General features: G+C 47.0%; 1 protein-coding gene across 1 annotated transcript; it reads left to right on the top strand.

The window, feature by feature from the left end:
• Positions 1-5,532: 5,532 nt before the first annotated feature.
• LOC121446276 (glutathione S-transferase Mu 1-like) lies at positions 5,533-11,057 on the top strand. Its single transcript, XM_041648788.1, has 8 exons — positions 5,533-5,692; positions 5,984-6,059; positions 6,421-6,485; positions 6,766-6,847; positions 6,944-7,044; positions 8,242-8,337; positions 8,420-8,530; positions 10,618-11,057. Exons 1-8 carry the CDS (start codon positions 5,657-5,659, stop codon positions 10,705-10,707), a joined length of 657 nt encoding a protein of 218 aa, XP_041504722.1. The 5' UTR covers positions 5,533-5,656; the 3' UTR covers positions 10,708-11,057.
• Positions 11,058-16,256: the final 5,199 nt, after the last annotated feature.

Here is a 16,256-nt window from a genome sequence, read left to right on the forward strand (position 1 = left end):
CACCAGGATTCAGACAGAGTCAAAGCAGGGAGGGGCTGATGGTGAAGCATTAGCAATGCCAGGAAGATAAAGGGACACAGCACACCACGGGGAGAGCAGGGAGCTGCAGACCCAGGTGCTAGCCTAAGCCTCCCGTTTGCTGAGACTTGTTTCCTGAGTCAGTCTGAGATGAAGCTAGACAGCCATTGCCATGAGAGACCCTGTCTAAAACAAAACCAACCGACTAATCAACCAAAATACCACCACCACCACCACCACCACCAACAACAACAACAACAACAACAACAAAATAATGAAGCAAATCTTCTGAAGGAATTATATGAATCGAGAGTCCATTTCTCAAGTAACAAAATACTAGCTAAATCACTCACTTCACCGTGTGAGTGTGTGTGTGTGAGTGAGTGTGTGTGTGTGTGTGTGTGAGTGTGTGTGTGAGTGTGTGTGTGAGTGTGTGTGTGTGTGTACAAGGGCCACGGTGGTCATTGTTGGGGTCCTCCTCAGTGACTGTCCATCTTCTTTCCTTGAAACATTTCTGAATCCCCAGGGCTCTGACTGGAGTGAACCAGGTGGAATCAGGACCAGGACTCTGCAGTTCCTATGAACCCATACCTGTTTCCTTTTTGATCTCCTGTAGGTACTTACAATCCCGGTCATTATCCATGTTGGTGCCACTGTCCTTCCAAACTCCAACTGTATCAGGTGAACATTGTTCTGAGGGCCCACCTACCTCAAGACAGTGTCTGTTTTTCCCAAGTGGACCTTCAGTTCCCAGAGATCAAAGTCTGTCCTGAACCCTCTGTCCTGTCTGAGGTAGTTCATGCCTTGACTTGTGCCAAGGACTCTGGTCAAGTGGGTTCACACTATCTGAATTTCCAGATTGGACAGGCTCAATCAATGAAAACAAGAATTCCAGGACGAACTGTCACGGAACCCTGGATTATGAACTCTGCAAGCCTCTTCCAGTGCAATCCCTCTTACACCCCCATGAATCAGCATATTTTCCTAGCAGGTGGCTCAGACATTTGCCTTTTGGTCTGCTGCTGTGTGTAATGCTGTTCTCAGGGTCAAAAGGACCCACGTTCCTCTCCGTCCCTTCTTTAAGTCTCAATTATCCCTCTACTTTATAGGAATCTTCCCAAATGTTTATTTCATCCTCCTGAAATCTTACTCGATAAAACTCTTGGTCTTTGAGGAACAGGTTATTTCCTTGCTTTTTCAGTCTGTCTGTGACAGGATGCAGTCATGTGTGTTCACACCTCGTGAGTTCAACCCGCAGGTGAGAGTTTGCATCAGTGGGAACACACTCAGGGACAACAATTAAAATTCCTTTTAATTTTGTTATGCTGTTTTTCCTTTCTCAGATTAAAATATTGTTTCTAATTTTTGTTAAAAAAAATTTGTATTGTGTGTGTCTGTGTGGTTGTGCATGAATGCTTATGTGAACCCCAAAGGCAAGAAGAGGTGGTTAGCTCCTCTGGAGCTTCTGTTACAGGTGTCTGTGAGCCATCCCAGGTGGGTGGAGCCAATCTCTGGTCGTCTTCAATAGCAGCAGGTACTTAATGGCTGAGCCATCTCTTTGGTCATATAGTTTGTTCAAACTCACTATATCCCATGCTGGTCTCCAACCAATATGGAGCCCTGGCTGACCTCAACCTCACGGCAATGTCTCTAGATCATTCACCCAAGTGCTGGAAAAGGTCATGGTAGGGTTCTAAGCTTGGGGTCACTACTTCCTTAGACTTTAGTCTATGGGGAGTCATGCCTCTAGACTAGAGCTTACTACTTCCCTACTCAGGGATTGGTCCGTTTTTCCTGCTCAGGGATTGGCTGGTTTCATGTCAGGGGCAGAGATAGCTCTGATTTCTTTCTTTCTATCTTTTTGGTTCCAATTTTAGGGTCAGGGTGAATTTCTTTAACAGGCTCTGATTCTAGGGGCAAAATGTGTTCTTTTGGCTCTGGTTAGGGACTTGGGGTGTTTTTGCTCTGACTCTGGGTTCAGGAATAAAGTGTTTCTTTTGCTGTCTAGGGTCCCAAATCCAGGGTGTGTTTGTTTCATTGGCTCTGGTCTCAGAACCCGGGATGCTCACGGATTGTGCTAGGGCTATGGATGACAGATCTGCTGGGTTCTGGGTTGTTTACAGGAACATGTCTAGGTATGTAGAGAGAGATAGATTGGGCCTCCTGCAGGAGGGCAGGACCTCCTTGAGCCCAGGGACCCCACAGAGGGGCACCCACAGAGCCACACTAACCTGGGTCCTGTCCCACTGCCGAGCTGTGTCAAAGAAGGAAGTTAATTAAGCGTTCTTGGACCCCCACGTTCCCTCCTGATAAGAGGACACAGTCAGACAGATTTTGCAGGATTCCTGAGTGGGGCCCCATGTCTGTATTTAGCTCTCTAGTGTGTAGAAAGTGTCTTGCAGAGGGTCTTACCTGCCCTTTGGACACAGCCATTCTGTTGATCTCTGTGCCCTTCCCCTCCCTCCAACTCTACCTTCTCACTGCTGTTGCTCCAATGCTCTGTCTGAACAGTTTTTATGAAGACACAGTATGCTTTCTCTATGGTGCCTAGGTGTGGACTTAGGCACAGACCAGTGATTGACAGCCATCCTCATCTTGCTGCCTCCCAGGTGACCGTTCACCAGACCTGAGAGAAGCTCACGACAACAGATGTGCCATGTAAGATTTAGGCAAACTTTGTAATTCCGTAGAGCCAGTTTCTGAAAAACAGTCCGTGCAAAATAAAATTGCGATTTAGTATGCATTTTTGTCTCATTGAAGCCTTAATTTTTGAAATCCCTATTTTGCTGTATTTGTTAGATACAGTTGATTGTAGCATTAACATGCATCTATGGGAAAAAATATATCCCCGATTTTGAAATCATTTCTTTAGATTTATATATCTTTTTTTTCTGGGTCCCCATATTTATTAACATGTAATCTTCCCCACTTCCATGTAGAGGCAAGGTCTTTCGTCCCAGGCCTGACTCAGAGCTGCTGTGGAGCTGAAGGTGACCTTGAGCATCTTTCTGTCTTCTCCACCCCGTGAGCACGAGGACTATAGGTGGGCATCACCATGCCTGTTCTCTGATTTGCTTGTGATTGAACCCAGGGCATTGCGCATGCAAGGCAAGCTCTCTACACTTGGGCTACTTCTTCAGCACCTGGAATTTCCATTTCTGTTTTTTCTATTCTTGTTGGAGTTATGGTCTACCAATTTTGCTAACATTTTGTGATATGATTACTGGGTTCTTGTGAACATTAAAGAAAGGTTTTGGTATTTTCCTTCTTTGTACAATTTTGTTCATTTAGTACAGTTTTATTTTACTGTAAACTTGGCTGCTTTTCTGTCACTTTGAAACCTTAATGCATTTAAACTCGTTTTGTCTCTTTCTCTTTCATTTCTATCTGTCCCCTCTTCCCTCTCTCTTTTTCCTCTATCCCAACAGCCTCCTTCCCTCTCTCTGTCTCCTCCTCCCTTCCCTCCCTCCTTCCTATCTTCTTCATGGATCTGGGATTATACACAGGGACTCCTCCCTGCCACAGTTGTACCTCCCCCCTACATCTAACGCTATAAAAACCCAATGGGTGGAGACAAGATGCCAAGATGGTTTCTGTTTCCTAGGGTATTGATTTGTCATCATCTCAGATTGCCTGCTCTCTGATGAAAGTACACCATGAAAATTCGATTCCTGTCTCTGCTCAGTGGTGCCAGCAGCACGGACTCCCTTATTCTGGTTTTACATCCCCAACCCTTTACCCATTCTTACTATCATAAGGATGGAGGACAGTCTTTGTCTCAGCTCTGAGCTGCCCATGTCTGGGACACGGTGATAGTTGTTTCCTTATTTCCTACAGAAAAGAGAAAGTATTTCCTTCATTTCCTGAGTTTTCTGGACAGTCAGCAAGTCAGAAACTTTCAGAAAGTTTCCACGAGGCAGAGATCCCTTAATTGGTCTACTGATACCCATTTCTCTTTTGTCTTTAAAAATCAGGAAGCCAGTGTAGGTAGAATTTTGTGAATTTGCGTTGACAATGTTAGAATGTCACCCACGTGGCTTTCCTAATTTCACAGACTGAAGACAGCCAGCCTCTGCCTGTCCCCTGCACCCGCACCACACTCTGCACACTCCCCAGGGCAAGCCTTCATATCCCGTGGACCTAGTAAAAGGTAACTTGATCCCAAAATGCACTTTGTGCAGAGCACAGGCCTTGTCCTTTGACTTGCAAACCCATTTTAGTCTCCACTTCCGTCATTTGTTTTTCATTGTTTCTGATAAGTTTCTGTAAACAAGGTGATGTCACCCTTTGGTCCACTAAAATCAAGCCTCTTGATTTTGAAAGCTGCGCCTTCAAGTGAAAAAGCAGACAGGTGGGACCCTGCTGTTGGTAGGACATTGTCCTTATGAAGGTTATCGCAGGATGCTTACTTACCCCAGGCCATTTGAGCTACCCTGTCATATCCAGACACTCATGTGTCAGGAGCCTGGGCAAGGTCCAGAATCAGGGATCCACAGAGATGAGGGTCTAGCTTTGGACTTCTAGTGTCCTGTGAGAGTGTTCCAGGCTCGTGTGTGGACAGCATCCTGTTGTCCCTTGACAGCAAGCTTCTTGGAACACATGCTCTCCCACTCCATCACCCCTGACCTGTGAGCTCTTTGCTTCTTTGCACTGTGCTGGTTCTGATATCTGACTGCTGCCCATGATTGTGACTCCCCTCAGCTTTCTGACTCTGTGTCTGGTTCTTGAATTTGGATTCATAAACACGGCCAATACATTGGTTAATGATTGATGACCAGGAGGGCGGGGTCCCCAAATCTCCTAAAGCAAAATACAGAGACTGTTTACTCTTCTGTTTGTCCCTGCCCTGAGGTTGTTTCCAGGTCACCAACTGTTCCTGTCACTGGAGTCTGTGTGAACAATTGGTAGCTGTGCAAAAAACTGGCAGAGCCCTTTCTTCAAGAATAGAGCTAGGCCGGGCATTGGTGGCGCATGCCTTTAATCCCAGCACTCGGGAGGCAGAGGCAGGCGGATCTCAGTGAGTTCGAGACCAGCCTGGTCTACAAGAGCTAGTTCCAGGACAGACTCCAAAACCACAGAGAAACCCTGTCTCGAAAAAACCAAAAAAAAAAAAAAAAAAAAAAAGGATAGTGCTAGATTAAGGTTTCAAATTGGGGGCGCGTCTTTTTGTACTTAAGCTGAGAATCGAGACTCCCAGAATGATAGATTCCCACAGTCAGAGTATAAAAACTGAGCTCTGCCATGCAAAGGAAGAACATCCTTGTTCTTTAACTATCTGGCCAGTCTCCAGGGAAAGTGCCAGTTTCCGGAGCATCCAGCAGGTGGCGATGGCGGCAGTTGTTAAGAGGGTTTGAAGTGGAACAGATTTTGTTTTTAGGGTGCACAGGACAGAGGCTGCTGAGGATCTTAATCCCTCCTCTCTCGGAGAGGGAGTGGCCCTCTTGCCTTCTGGGTCAGGATCTGTAGCTCTGGTTACACAAGGGGAAAAGGGGAGTGCCGAACTGGGATTGGTGCAGAGTGAGGCGGACCTCTGCTTTGTCTTCCTCAGTCTCCCTGGGAGTCTGCATAAAGTCATAGCTTGTCCAAAGACCCAAGTCTACCTTACTGAAGACAGTTTGAGAAAGCTACCACCAGCACCATGCCTATGCTCCTGGGATACTGGAATATCCGCGGTGTAAGAGAGGGGATTGGGATGTGAAGCAGGATGTTCATAACAGCGAGGTCTTTCTAGCAGAGCAGTACTCCTCAGCACTCTTCTCCTCCCCCTAGAATCTTCTGCCTGTAGCTCTTGGCGCTCAGGAGTTTAAGGGAGGCTGTTTGTGTGGAGGGGTGGTGGTGAAGGCGCGCGTAGGTATGCACGTTGCATGGTGGCTGCATTTGTGCAGTGTGTGGTCTCAATTGAAGAAGATGAAGTCATACAGCAAGGTCCCCACTATTTCTCACCACTGTCTCTGGTCTCTCCCAGCTGACACACCCCATCCGCCTGCTCCTGGAATACACAGACTCAAGTTATGAGGAGAAGAGATACACCATGGGGGACGGTAATGACACCTTCCTGCTCTATCACCTGCTTCCTCTGAGCTGCAGCCCTCCTACTGCTAAAGCTAGAGACTGCTGCTTCCAGAAACCTCTTTGGGGGTGCAGTTTGGTTTTTCAATATAAAACCCTGAGAATGGAACTCTTGGTCCATCTGTATTCATAATTAGGCTGGGTGCAGTATTGGGGTCCTATTGCGTTCAGGCTCCTCTTATTACCCGTTGTTTGTATCCCTCTCCTCCATCTTGGGCAGTGACTCTGTGGGAGGTTGTGGATTCCCCTGCCTCAGGGGTTCTTACTCCTGGTCGAATACCAGGAGTAGGGTGGGCACTGGGCTGACTTCTTTTCACATCCTCTTGTCTACAGCTCCTGACTTTGACCTAAGCCAATGGCTGAATGAGAAGTTCAAGCTGGGCCTGGACTTTCCCAATGTAGGTGCAGAGAAGGGAGGTTTGGGGAAGGCATGGCGCCCTCACGTCATCTTTTGTCTGGCTGAGAGGGTTTGGGGTCAGAGCTTCTGCTCTCCTGCTCCCATTCCTGGTGGCTGCACAGGGTGATGGGCTGTGTCCAGCTTTTCCATTCTGTGTGTACTGTGCTCTGAGGGCTTCCCTTGCCAGACACACTGAGTGCCACGGTTCATGGCTGTCCTTACCCAGAGAAGGAATGCCGGGTCCTCATATCCCACCTGACTGTCCCTGCTTGCCTTTCCAGCTGCCCTACTTAATTGATGGGTCCCACAAGATCACCCAGAGCAACGCCATCCTGCGCTACATTGCCCGCAAGCACAACCTGTGTGAGTGGGGCTGGCTTCAGGGTGGGGCATGGGGGACAATCTCCTTGTCTTGTCTGGTGTGGGATGCTGATGGTGAATGTCCTGTGTGTTTTGCAGGTGGGGAGACAGAGCAGGAGAGGATTCGTGCCGACATTGTGGAGAACCAGGTCATGGACAACCGCATGCAGCTCATCATGCTGTGTTACAACCCTGACTTTGTGAGTTGCCCGTGGTGGAGTGGGCAGGGTTGGCAGCAGGACTGAAAGGCATGCATTCAGAACTGCAGCCTCCTCCTTCAATGAATAAACTGTTACTGATTCTCCAAGCTCTCCTATCTTACCAGCAGAATGACCCTCATAACCCAGCGAGATAGCACATCGATATTGTGAAACTATTATTACTAGAGTAACCCTGCGAGATGTGGTTGAGATTCTGCGGGTGAGCAGTGGATCTAAGTCCATTATGTAGTTGTAAATCTGCGCCATGTCTGTCCTTTGCCGATTCCATGTTCATCTTACCCAGTATTCATAAAGTCTTCAGGATAAATTTGGAGGATATGAGGATGTCCTGGTGGTTTAAAGTACTTGCTGTGAGGGCTTTAGTATAGACCCTTAGCACCACATAAAAACCTGTGTGTAGCAACATTCTCTTATAATCATAGTGGTTTGGGGGGAGAAACAGAAGAATTTCTGAGGGCATGCTGGCCAATGAATCCAGCCAGTCTGTGAGCTGCAGATTCCACGAGAGGCCCTGACTCAAAAAAATAAGGTGGACAGTGATTGGGAAAGACCCCTGATATCAATATTGGCCCCCCCTACACCAACAGGCAGCAAGCAGTATATCCCCAAATGATGCATGTAGGTCATATATGCACTTTGGTCTCACACATCTCTCCAGTCCATTCCCCATCGTTCTGTCTTAGGTATCAGTAGAAGTCAGGACATCTTCCTAATGCCCGCTCAGGGTCACCTCAGGGTCAGCCAGAGGACCGCTTAACCTTCTTCCTTTCAGTATTAGTCACTGTTCAACACTGATGCAAGCTCCTCACTCGTGTGATGTGTTCTCATGACCCCCAACCCCAACGTAGTGTAACTATTTTCTCTTTATGTCCTGTGTGTTTGTGGTTCACACAGGATCTCTGAGCTAGGACATGCAAGATACTCAGGATGTCCTGGGTGTCACTCACAGCACCTGGTGTGGACTTCAGATTTCAGGGACAGTGTAATTCCTGTCTGACTTTCCATCACCTCTGACGTGAATTCTGCCACCAATAAAATAGATGTGTTAACTGGAAGCCCAGGCACAGACCTGGCCCATTGTTGGGAAGGTGGCTCTTCTCTTGCACGGTTCTGGGAGCCCAAGCTCTCTGCTGGGACCTGGAGCCTAAGGGTGATGACAGCCGTTTTCTGTCTCAGGAGAAGCAAAAGCCAGAGTTCTTGAAGACCATCCCTGAGAAGATGAAGCTCTATTCGGAGTTTCTGGGCAAGCGGCAATGGTTTGCAGGGGACAAGGTAAAGAGAGGGAGGTGGTGGGGGGGAGCTGCCAATGTTCTCAGGCTTCAGATCCTGTCTCACCGGCCTTCAATTCCTACAGATCACCTATGTGGATTTCCTCGCTTACGATATTCTTGACCAGTACCGTTTTTTTGAGCCCAAATGCCTGGATGCCTTCCCCAACCTGAAGGACTACATGGCCCGTTTTGAGGTGATGCCCGGATCCTGCTTCCTTTGAGCGGTCTTCCTCTCTTCCACAATGCTCTTCTATTTCTGAGGCAAAAGGACAATAACTAGGGCTTTTTGAGCTTTTTTTACAGACTCATATGGGGCAACATTTATCACTTCAAAATCCCCAAATGATGATGCGATTCTGAGTCCCATCGCACAGATGCGGGGTCTGACTCTGTAGAGGGTATTCACTTATTTATGGTCTCCATACCAGCAGCAGCTGCAGTGGGCTCCATATCTGTCTCTGGGTCAGCATTCGGTCTCCGTCCCTGCTCTGTGTCAAAGGAAAAAGCTTCAGCCCCACTCACCCCCACCTATGCAGCATCAGTTTCCTGTTTAGGATCCTTGGCGGGGCAGAGCATGTCGATGGTATGTGTGCCTTGGCATTAGGAGCGTGAGACAGGCAGGGCCGAGGTGACACGAGAGGCCAGACCTCATCTGCCGACCATTGAGAGCCCAGGGTCGCAGTTGGTGCCTCACTGAGTGGACATGTGTGTGCCCACCCTGTTGGGGACACTTATCGTGAGTGTGAGCTACTGCTGCGCCATTCTGGTTTCCTCCCTTCCAATCTCCTCTTTCACATCACAGGTCCTGTCTGAAATGGGGTCAAATTCTATCTCTCCACTATTATTCTCTGGCAGCCTCCTCTATATGAGGCTCATGTTGGGCCCCAGGGGACATTCAAACTACCTCCCTCTGGGGACCCAGTAGGCAGAGAGCTGTAGGAAGCCAGGCTGTGAGATGCTCTTGATACTCCCCAGGGCTGCTGAGCCCAGCCTGGACAGCACCTACATCAGACTTGGGTCATTCAGACATCTGGGAATTGAAGACATTGATCCAAGGATTTTGTTTAATCCTTGCAGTCTGTTGACCCTTGCCCATTCCTTATCAAGGGATGTGCTTTCTCAGTTAACTCTTTCTCTTTCCCCTGAGCTGAGGGCTGAATCCAGGGTCTTGCTAGGCAAATGGCCTACCACTGAGCTAAATCTCCAGTCTCTCTCAGCCAGCTCTCATAAGCTTTGGTTCTGGCCCAGGCTGGGTACTCTTGGGTACTTAGCAATAACTGGAATGGCTCTATAGGTTTGTGGAGAAATGCAGGCCCCTTAGCCCAGCTTGTGTCTAGTTGGTCGTGGATGTCTTTACACCCCCTGCAATTGTCTGTGTATTCTCCAACTTGGATTGTGGTTTATAGCACATTATACAGTCACACAGGGCGGTCCCTGTATTAGCAGAGGAGATGAGGACATTCAAGGTGCAGTAACATTGTACTGAGCTCCAGATAGTTAATTCTGCTCTCAGGACGCTGATTAGAATCTTGTTCAGCTTTCTCTGTGGGCTGTCATCTTGATGTTCCTTTTCTTGCATGATAGCTGAGTCACTGTGTGCTTGGCTGTCTTCCTAAATACATACAGTCAAGTTTTTCAGTTCCTTTATCCTGTAGATCCCTCCCCCGTGTGTAAGTACAGGTTAAAAAGAGTGACCACAGGAATAGGATCATGTTCATGCAGAGATTGGGACAGGGTCTCCTCTGGAGGGCAGCTGAGTAGAGAGATGAGAGGGATGAAGGAGGGAGAGAAAGAGGAGAAAGAGAGGGAGGGAGGAGGAGGAGGTGGAGGAGGAGGAGAAAGATAGAGAGAGAGGGAGAGAGAGAGAGAGAGAGAGAGAGAGAGAGAGAGAGACAGAGCAAGGGAGAAAGCAAGCAAGAGAGCAAGAGAGAGTGCACAGGAGAGAGTATCTGTGAAGCAGCCCTGTTTCAGCAGGTGTGTGAGCCTAGGAAGCTGCACGTCCTCCCTGGACCTCAGGTTCCTCCGTGATAACTTTCTTGCAGCATTGATGGGTGGGTTTTCTGAACCTATACTGTAATTTTTACTGGCTATAAAACCACTTGCACAGGATCCAGTCTCCCCTTCAATAGGGGCTATGATAGAGCCCTTTTGCCAGCGTTGGGAGCTAAGCAGTCTGCATGGTGTTGTAGCCTGATGCCAGGACAAAGGCTCTCCTGGCTTGGGGCTGCTCATCTCAGTGGGCTGCAGACTGAGCTCCTGCTGTGTCCTTCCCATTCTGCAGGGCCTGAAGAAGATCTCTGCCTACATGAAGACGGGTCGCTTCCTTCCAACACCTATCTTCTCAAAAATGGCGCACTGGTGTAACAAGTAGACCCCTGCTGTGCTGGCTGTTATATGGGGAAGCTGTCTATGCTAAGGGTCCTCCAGGCCCTGGGGACAGCTGGCCTTCTACACTGCTGCCTCCCTGTTATCCCCACACCCTTCTCCGGCTTTGTCCCCTCAGTTCTTAACCTAGTCAAACCCATGCAGTCTTCATCTCCCTGCTTCCTTTGCTAAACGCAACTTCTTCATTTGTGCCCCATCCGACCACAGAGTTCTCTTCTGTGATTTGATGTCTGCCCTGCACTCTGTTCCTGAGAATTACCCTACAGGTCAATACTGTCTCAAGTTCCCCAGTTGCTGGGCTCTTCAAGGCCCATTTCATCTCCAATAAAGCCTGAAACACACTTCCTCTGTGTTGTATTTTTTTCTTTTTTCTTTTTGGAATTGCCAGGTGTCACAGCTGCTTCCTAGGGTCTAAGCTGTGAGCCTGTATTTCCCGCCTCTAAAGTGTCTATGGAAATGGAGGGAATCTGAAATATCTTCTAATCTAAGACCCTCACAGTGGGCACAAAGCTCTCTAGACAGCTGTTCTCGACCTGTGTGTTGTGACTCCTTTGGGTACTCGAGCAACCCTTTCACAGGGGTCACCTATCAGATATCCTGAATATTATTTACATTATGAATCGTAAGAGTAGCAAAATTATAGTTTTGAGGTAGCAATGAAATACTTTTATGGTTGGTGGTCACCACAGCAGGAGGAACTGTATTAAAGGGTCACAGTGTTAGGGAGGTTGAGAACCACTGTGTTAGAGGATAAAGTGTGTTTGCCTAGTATCTTCTCTACTGCAGCACACTGGGACTTTGAACTGTGAACACAGATATGGGTCTCAGTGAGTGATGATGAGGCTTGTGGGAGTGCCTAGCAGGGACCCAGAATGTTCTCTCTACCTCACAATTGACCGTGTCAATATTAGGTGTCTATTATATTGTCTTTACTGAGTCCTCTTGAAGCTGGCTTGAAGCTCTGCTGATATGGGGACACTTATCCTTTGTTAATCCTTTTTTATCTATCTATGGAAACCGAATTGAATATACCATAACTCTCATAATTATTATTTATATTTTCTCTAATGTTGATGACTCTCCCTGTCAGTGGAGCTGTTTAACATTGGATACTTCATTCACTTCATGGAGAACTGATTAAGAGCTAAGTCTGCTTTAATCAGATTCTAGTTTGGGGGCTGCAGAGATGGCTCAGAGGTTCAGAACTCAGGTTCCTCTTCCGGAGGACCCTGGTTTGGTTCCTAGTAGCCACATGGTAGCTAACCATGGACTGTTTCTCAAGTTTGGGGATCTGCCTCTCTGTGTATTGCATGCATATGGTGCATATATACACATGCAGGCCAAATGTCTGTAGACATAAAACAAAATTTAAAAACATCCATAATACAAAATAAAATAAAAAGTAAGCCATATGATAAGTGGATTCCTTCTGTCATTTCCAGGTGCCCATCATCTCCTGGCCTGGTCCTCTGCTTTCCTTTTGCTCTGTCATGACCTGGGACTTTCCCAGTGCCTCCTGTCCAGTCAGGTCTGAACTGGGTACATCATGGGCTTTCTGACTTTTTCCTCTTGTAATGGGAAGATCATGGGGTGACAGTCACAGGAACATCTTCTCATGACAAATAGCCGGTGCACACTCCCATAACCCCTTAAACATGATTAATAAAAACTCAGAGAGAGAAACTGGGGTTCAACCTGAAGGCCAGAAAAGCAAAACAGCCAGCCACTGATCTTCAGGTAAGCTTTATTTATTAAAATACAAATGAAATGCTACTACAAGTCCCCCAAATAATTAGTCTCTTTAGAATATAGTGTCTATGTGCTATTGATTCTGTCTCTTGAGTACCCTTACCACTGCGCATAGCAAAAACCAATCACGTCCATCATGAGTAAGTCTTGGAGGTGTGCAGGAAAGGAAGTACATTAACTTCCCCTGTCTTTGTGGATCTCTCAATGTGTTCTGGGTCTCAAAGGAGATAAGGATCTGTCTGCTTGTACATTGCCTCCAGCTGATTGTCAGGAGGAGCTTTGGAAGTTTGCAAGAGTGTATAAGCATTTGTAAGGAACTGTTGCCATGGTTACCTCTGTCACTAGGCAGGGTCCTAGTGAAGCCACTGGCAGTGACTTGTGGGGAGTGGCTGAACATTGTTTTCCTCACAGTGCATTTGTATAGGAAGCTCAGTGAATCCTTCATGGCCCTCCCCTGCAGTTCTGGAAGAATTAATGTGTGGGGGTGGATCTAGATGCTTGTTCCTGAGTGCTGCCTCACCCAGAGACCCACTTGTTCACGTACTAAACTAAAAAGCTGTAATATGTTTGCCGAGGGCCTAGTAAGGACCCGTGTAGACCCTGCACTTGCTTCAGTCTCTGAGAGTTCATATGAGCCTTGGACTGTTTATTCAGAGGGCCTTTTTCTTTTGGTGTCCTCTCTTCTTTCTGGCTCTGATGCTCTTTTGTGACGGACTTCTCGACCGGCGAGAAAGAATGACCACCATACCAGGATTCCACTCAGATCACGCTTTTACTGGAGTGCCCTTGATTGATGGGGAGCATGGAACGAGAGGGCGGGAAAACAAGGAACAGGGACCAGAGGGGGAGGGAGCGAGGGGAGAGGCAGCAGGAAGCAAAGGGGCTGGGTGCACTTAGGCAGCCGCTTAAATAGGGAATTGGTGCACGGGTCGCCCTGTGATTGGCTGCCACCAACAGCTGACACCAGACCACATCGGGATAGGCTCAAGGATCCTCATTCACTGCGCATGCGGGAAGCGGGGACGCGCAGCTCTCAAAGCCATAGCCAAATATGGAGTTGTTTATAACCAACAAGACAGGATGTTGGCGCCATCTTGTAATGGCGATCCTGTCCGGCTCACTACACTCTTTCTGCCCCCTCTTCTGTGGTTCCATTAGCTCTGAGGGAAGAAATTTGATGGAGACATCCCATATAGAGCTGTGTGTTCCAAGGACTCTCTGTGTCGACTCTGCATCTATTCCTGTGTGCTGAAGGAGGAAGCCTTTGTGATGATGTGCCTCAGCAGACAGGAAGATGCCATGTAGCATGTAGCCACCAGAGGGGAAAGATGCAAGCTGCCAGTTGGAGCCTTGCCCGTAGGCCACAAACCTTGTGGTATAATATAAAATAATGGAAATGGGCTAATTCTAGATATAAGATCTAGCTTGCAGTATGCTCAAGTTATTGGCAAAACAGTATTGCCAATAATATAGTTTCTGAGTGATTATTTTTGGGAGTCTGTGCGGTCAGGAGATGAACAAGCAGCCTCCAACAACAGCTGAGTATGACTCCAGCCTCCAACAACAGCTGAGTATGACTCCATCACATTTCCTTTACCTGTTTTTTGGTTGAGGACATCCAGGTTCTAGTTCCTGGATATCCCGAACAAGCCCAAAGTGACCATAACTGAGCAAGTGTCTTTGTGGTAGGATGAAGTGTCCTTGGGTCTATGCCCAAGAGTGGTATAGCTGGATCTTGAGGTAGATTGGTTCCTAACTTTCTGAGGAACCATCATATCAATTTCCATATTGGTTGCACAAGTTTACACTTCCACCAGCAATGGAGAAGTGTTTCTTTTACCCCACATCCTCACCAGCATGAACTGTCACTTGGGTTATTAATTTGGGCAATCTGACAGGTACAAGATAGTCCCATTTTATTACTTGTTGGCCTTAATTTCCGAGTGACGGGAGTCCTTTTCTGCCCCTGTCTTTTGTAGGGTGCTGCCTATGTTTTCCTCTAGCAGTTTACACGATCTATTTTTCCCTCATTGAGATCTTTGATTCATTTGGAGTTGAATTTTGTTCAGGGTGCTAGATACGGGTCTAATCCATCCTCCTACATGAGGACATCTAGTTTTCCTAGCACTCTTTGCTGTAGACGCTGCCTTTCCTCCAGGATTCATCTTTGGCAGTGTTGACAGATATCAGATGCACTCACGCTTGGGTCTTCTGTTTTGGTCATTGGTCACGTGTTCACTTTTGTGACAGTGTCGCCCCGTTTGTGCTCTCACAGCTCTGAAATAGAACTTGAGGTCTGCAGTTGGAGCCCTTCCAGTGTTGTGCTTTCGACTGAGGATTCCTTTGGCTACTGGTGGCTTTGTGCTTCCGTATGAATTTCAGGATTTCTATTTCTGTTCCTGAGAAGAATGTCATCTGTGAACTGCTTTTGATAAAACAGCCCTTTTCACAATATTAATTCTGCACTGCATGAGCATGGAAAGTCTTTCCATCTTCTAGTGTCTTCTTGCATCTGTATTTTTCAGTGATTTAAAGTTTCCATTGTAGAGGTCTTCCATGTCCTTGTTAAATTTCATTCACAACACACACACACACACACACACTACTCTGTTATTGTGAACGGTATTGTTTCCACGATGTTTTCAATTTCCTTGCTTTTGATATATAGAAAGGCTACTACGTTTTTTTGGGGTTTTTTTTTTTGTTTTTTTTTTTATTTTATTTTTTTCCCATTTTTTTTTATTGAGAAAAGAAAAAAAAAATAACAAGTTTCCATCTCCTCCCAGCCCCCCATTTCCCTCCCCCTCCTCCCACCCTTCTCCCCCTCCTCCCACCCTTCTCCCCTTCCCCCCACTCCTCTCCCCCTCCCTCTCCAGTCCAAAGAGAAGTCAGGGTTCCCTGCCCTGTGGTAAGTCCTAGGTCCTCCCCTCTCCATCCATTCCTAAGAAGGTGAACATCCAAACTGGCTAGGCTCCCACAAAGCCAGCACATTACGTAGGTTCAAAACCCCGTGCCATTGTCCTTGGGTTCTCATCAGCCCTCATTGTTCGCCATGCTCAGAGAGTCCAGTTTTATCCCATGCTTTTTCAGTCACAGTCCAGCTGGCCTTGGTGAGCTCCCAATAGATCAGCTCCACTTTTTTTGGTTTTTTGAGACAGTGTTTCTCTGTGTTTTTGGAGCCTGTCTTTGAACTAGCTCTTGTAGACCAGGCTGGTCTTGAACTCACAGTGATCCGCCTGCCTCTGCCTCCCGAGTGTTTGTTTTAAAGGCGTGTGCCACCACCGCCCGGCAGGCTACTACGTTTTATAAGCTCTTTTTTTTTTTTTTTTTTTTTTTTTAAATCTTGCCACTTGGCTGAATGTCTTGATCGCTTCTACACGTTTGCTGGTTGAACTTTTTTGGATCTCTTATCTATAACATATTATCTGAAAAAAATGAATCATTTTACTTCTTTTCCTGCATGGATGCCTTTAATTTCCTTCTCTTGTCTGATTGCTGTAGCCAAAGTCCACCGGTTACATTGAAAAAGAGGGGACTAGTGGATATCTCCATTCATTCCTGACTTTAACGGAATTGCTCTGAGCTTTTTAACACTTAGCATGATGCTGGCTGTGGTTTTGTCATATACCTTCATGTTGAGGTGTGTTGCCTCCAGTCATATTCACTCTAGGAAATGTATCATGGAGGAATGTTGCATGCATTGACATAATCATGTGATGTTTTCATTAGCTATTTTATTTTATTTTTATTGTTTTTATTGAACTATACAGTTTTCTCTTTTCCCCT

Source organism: Microtus oregoni, unplaced genomic scaffold (genome assembly GCF_018167655.1).
Source record: "Microtus oregoni isolate MIOR12 unplaced genomic scaffold, Mior012 000000F_ref0000247, whole genome shotgun sequence".
Lineage (NCBI taxonomy): Eukaryota > Metazoa > Chordata > Mammalia > Rodentia > Cricetidae > Microtus > Microtus oregoni.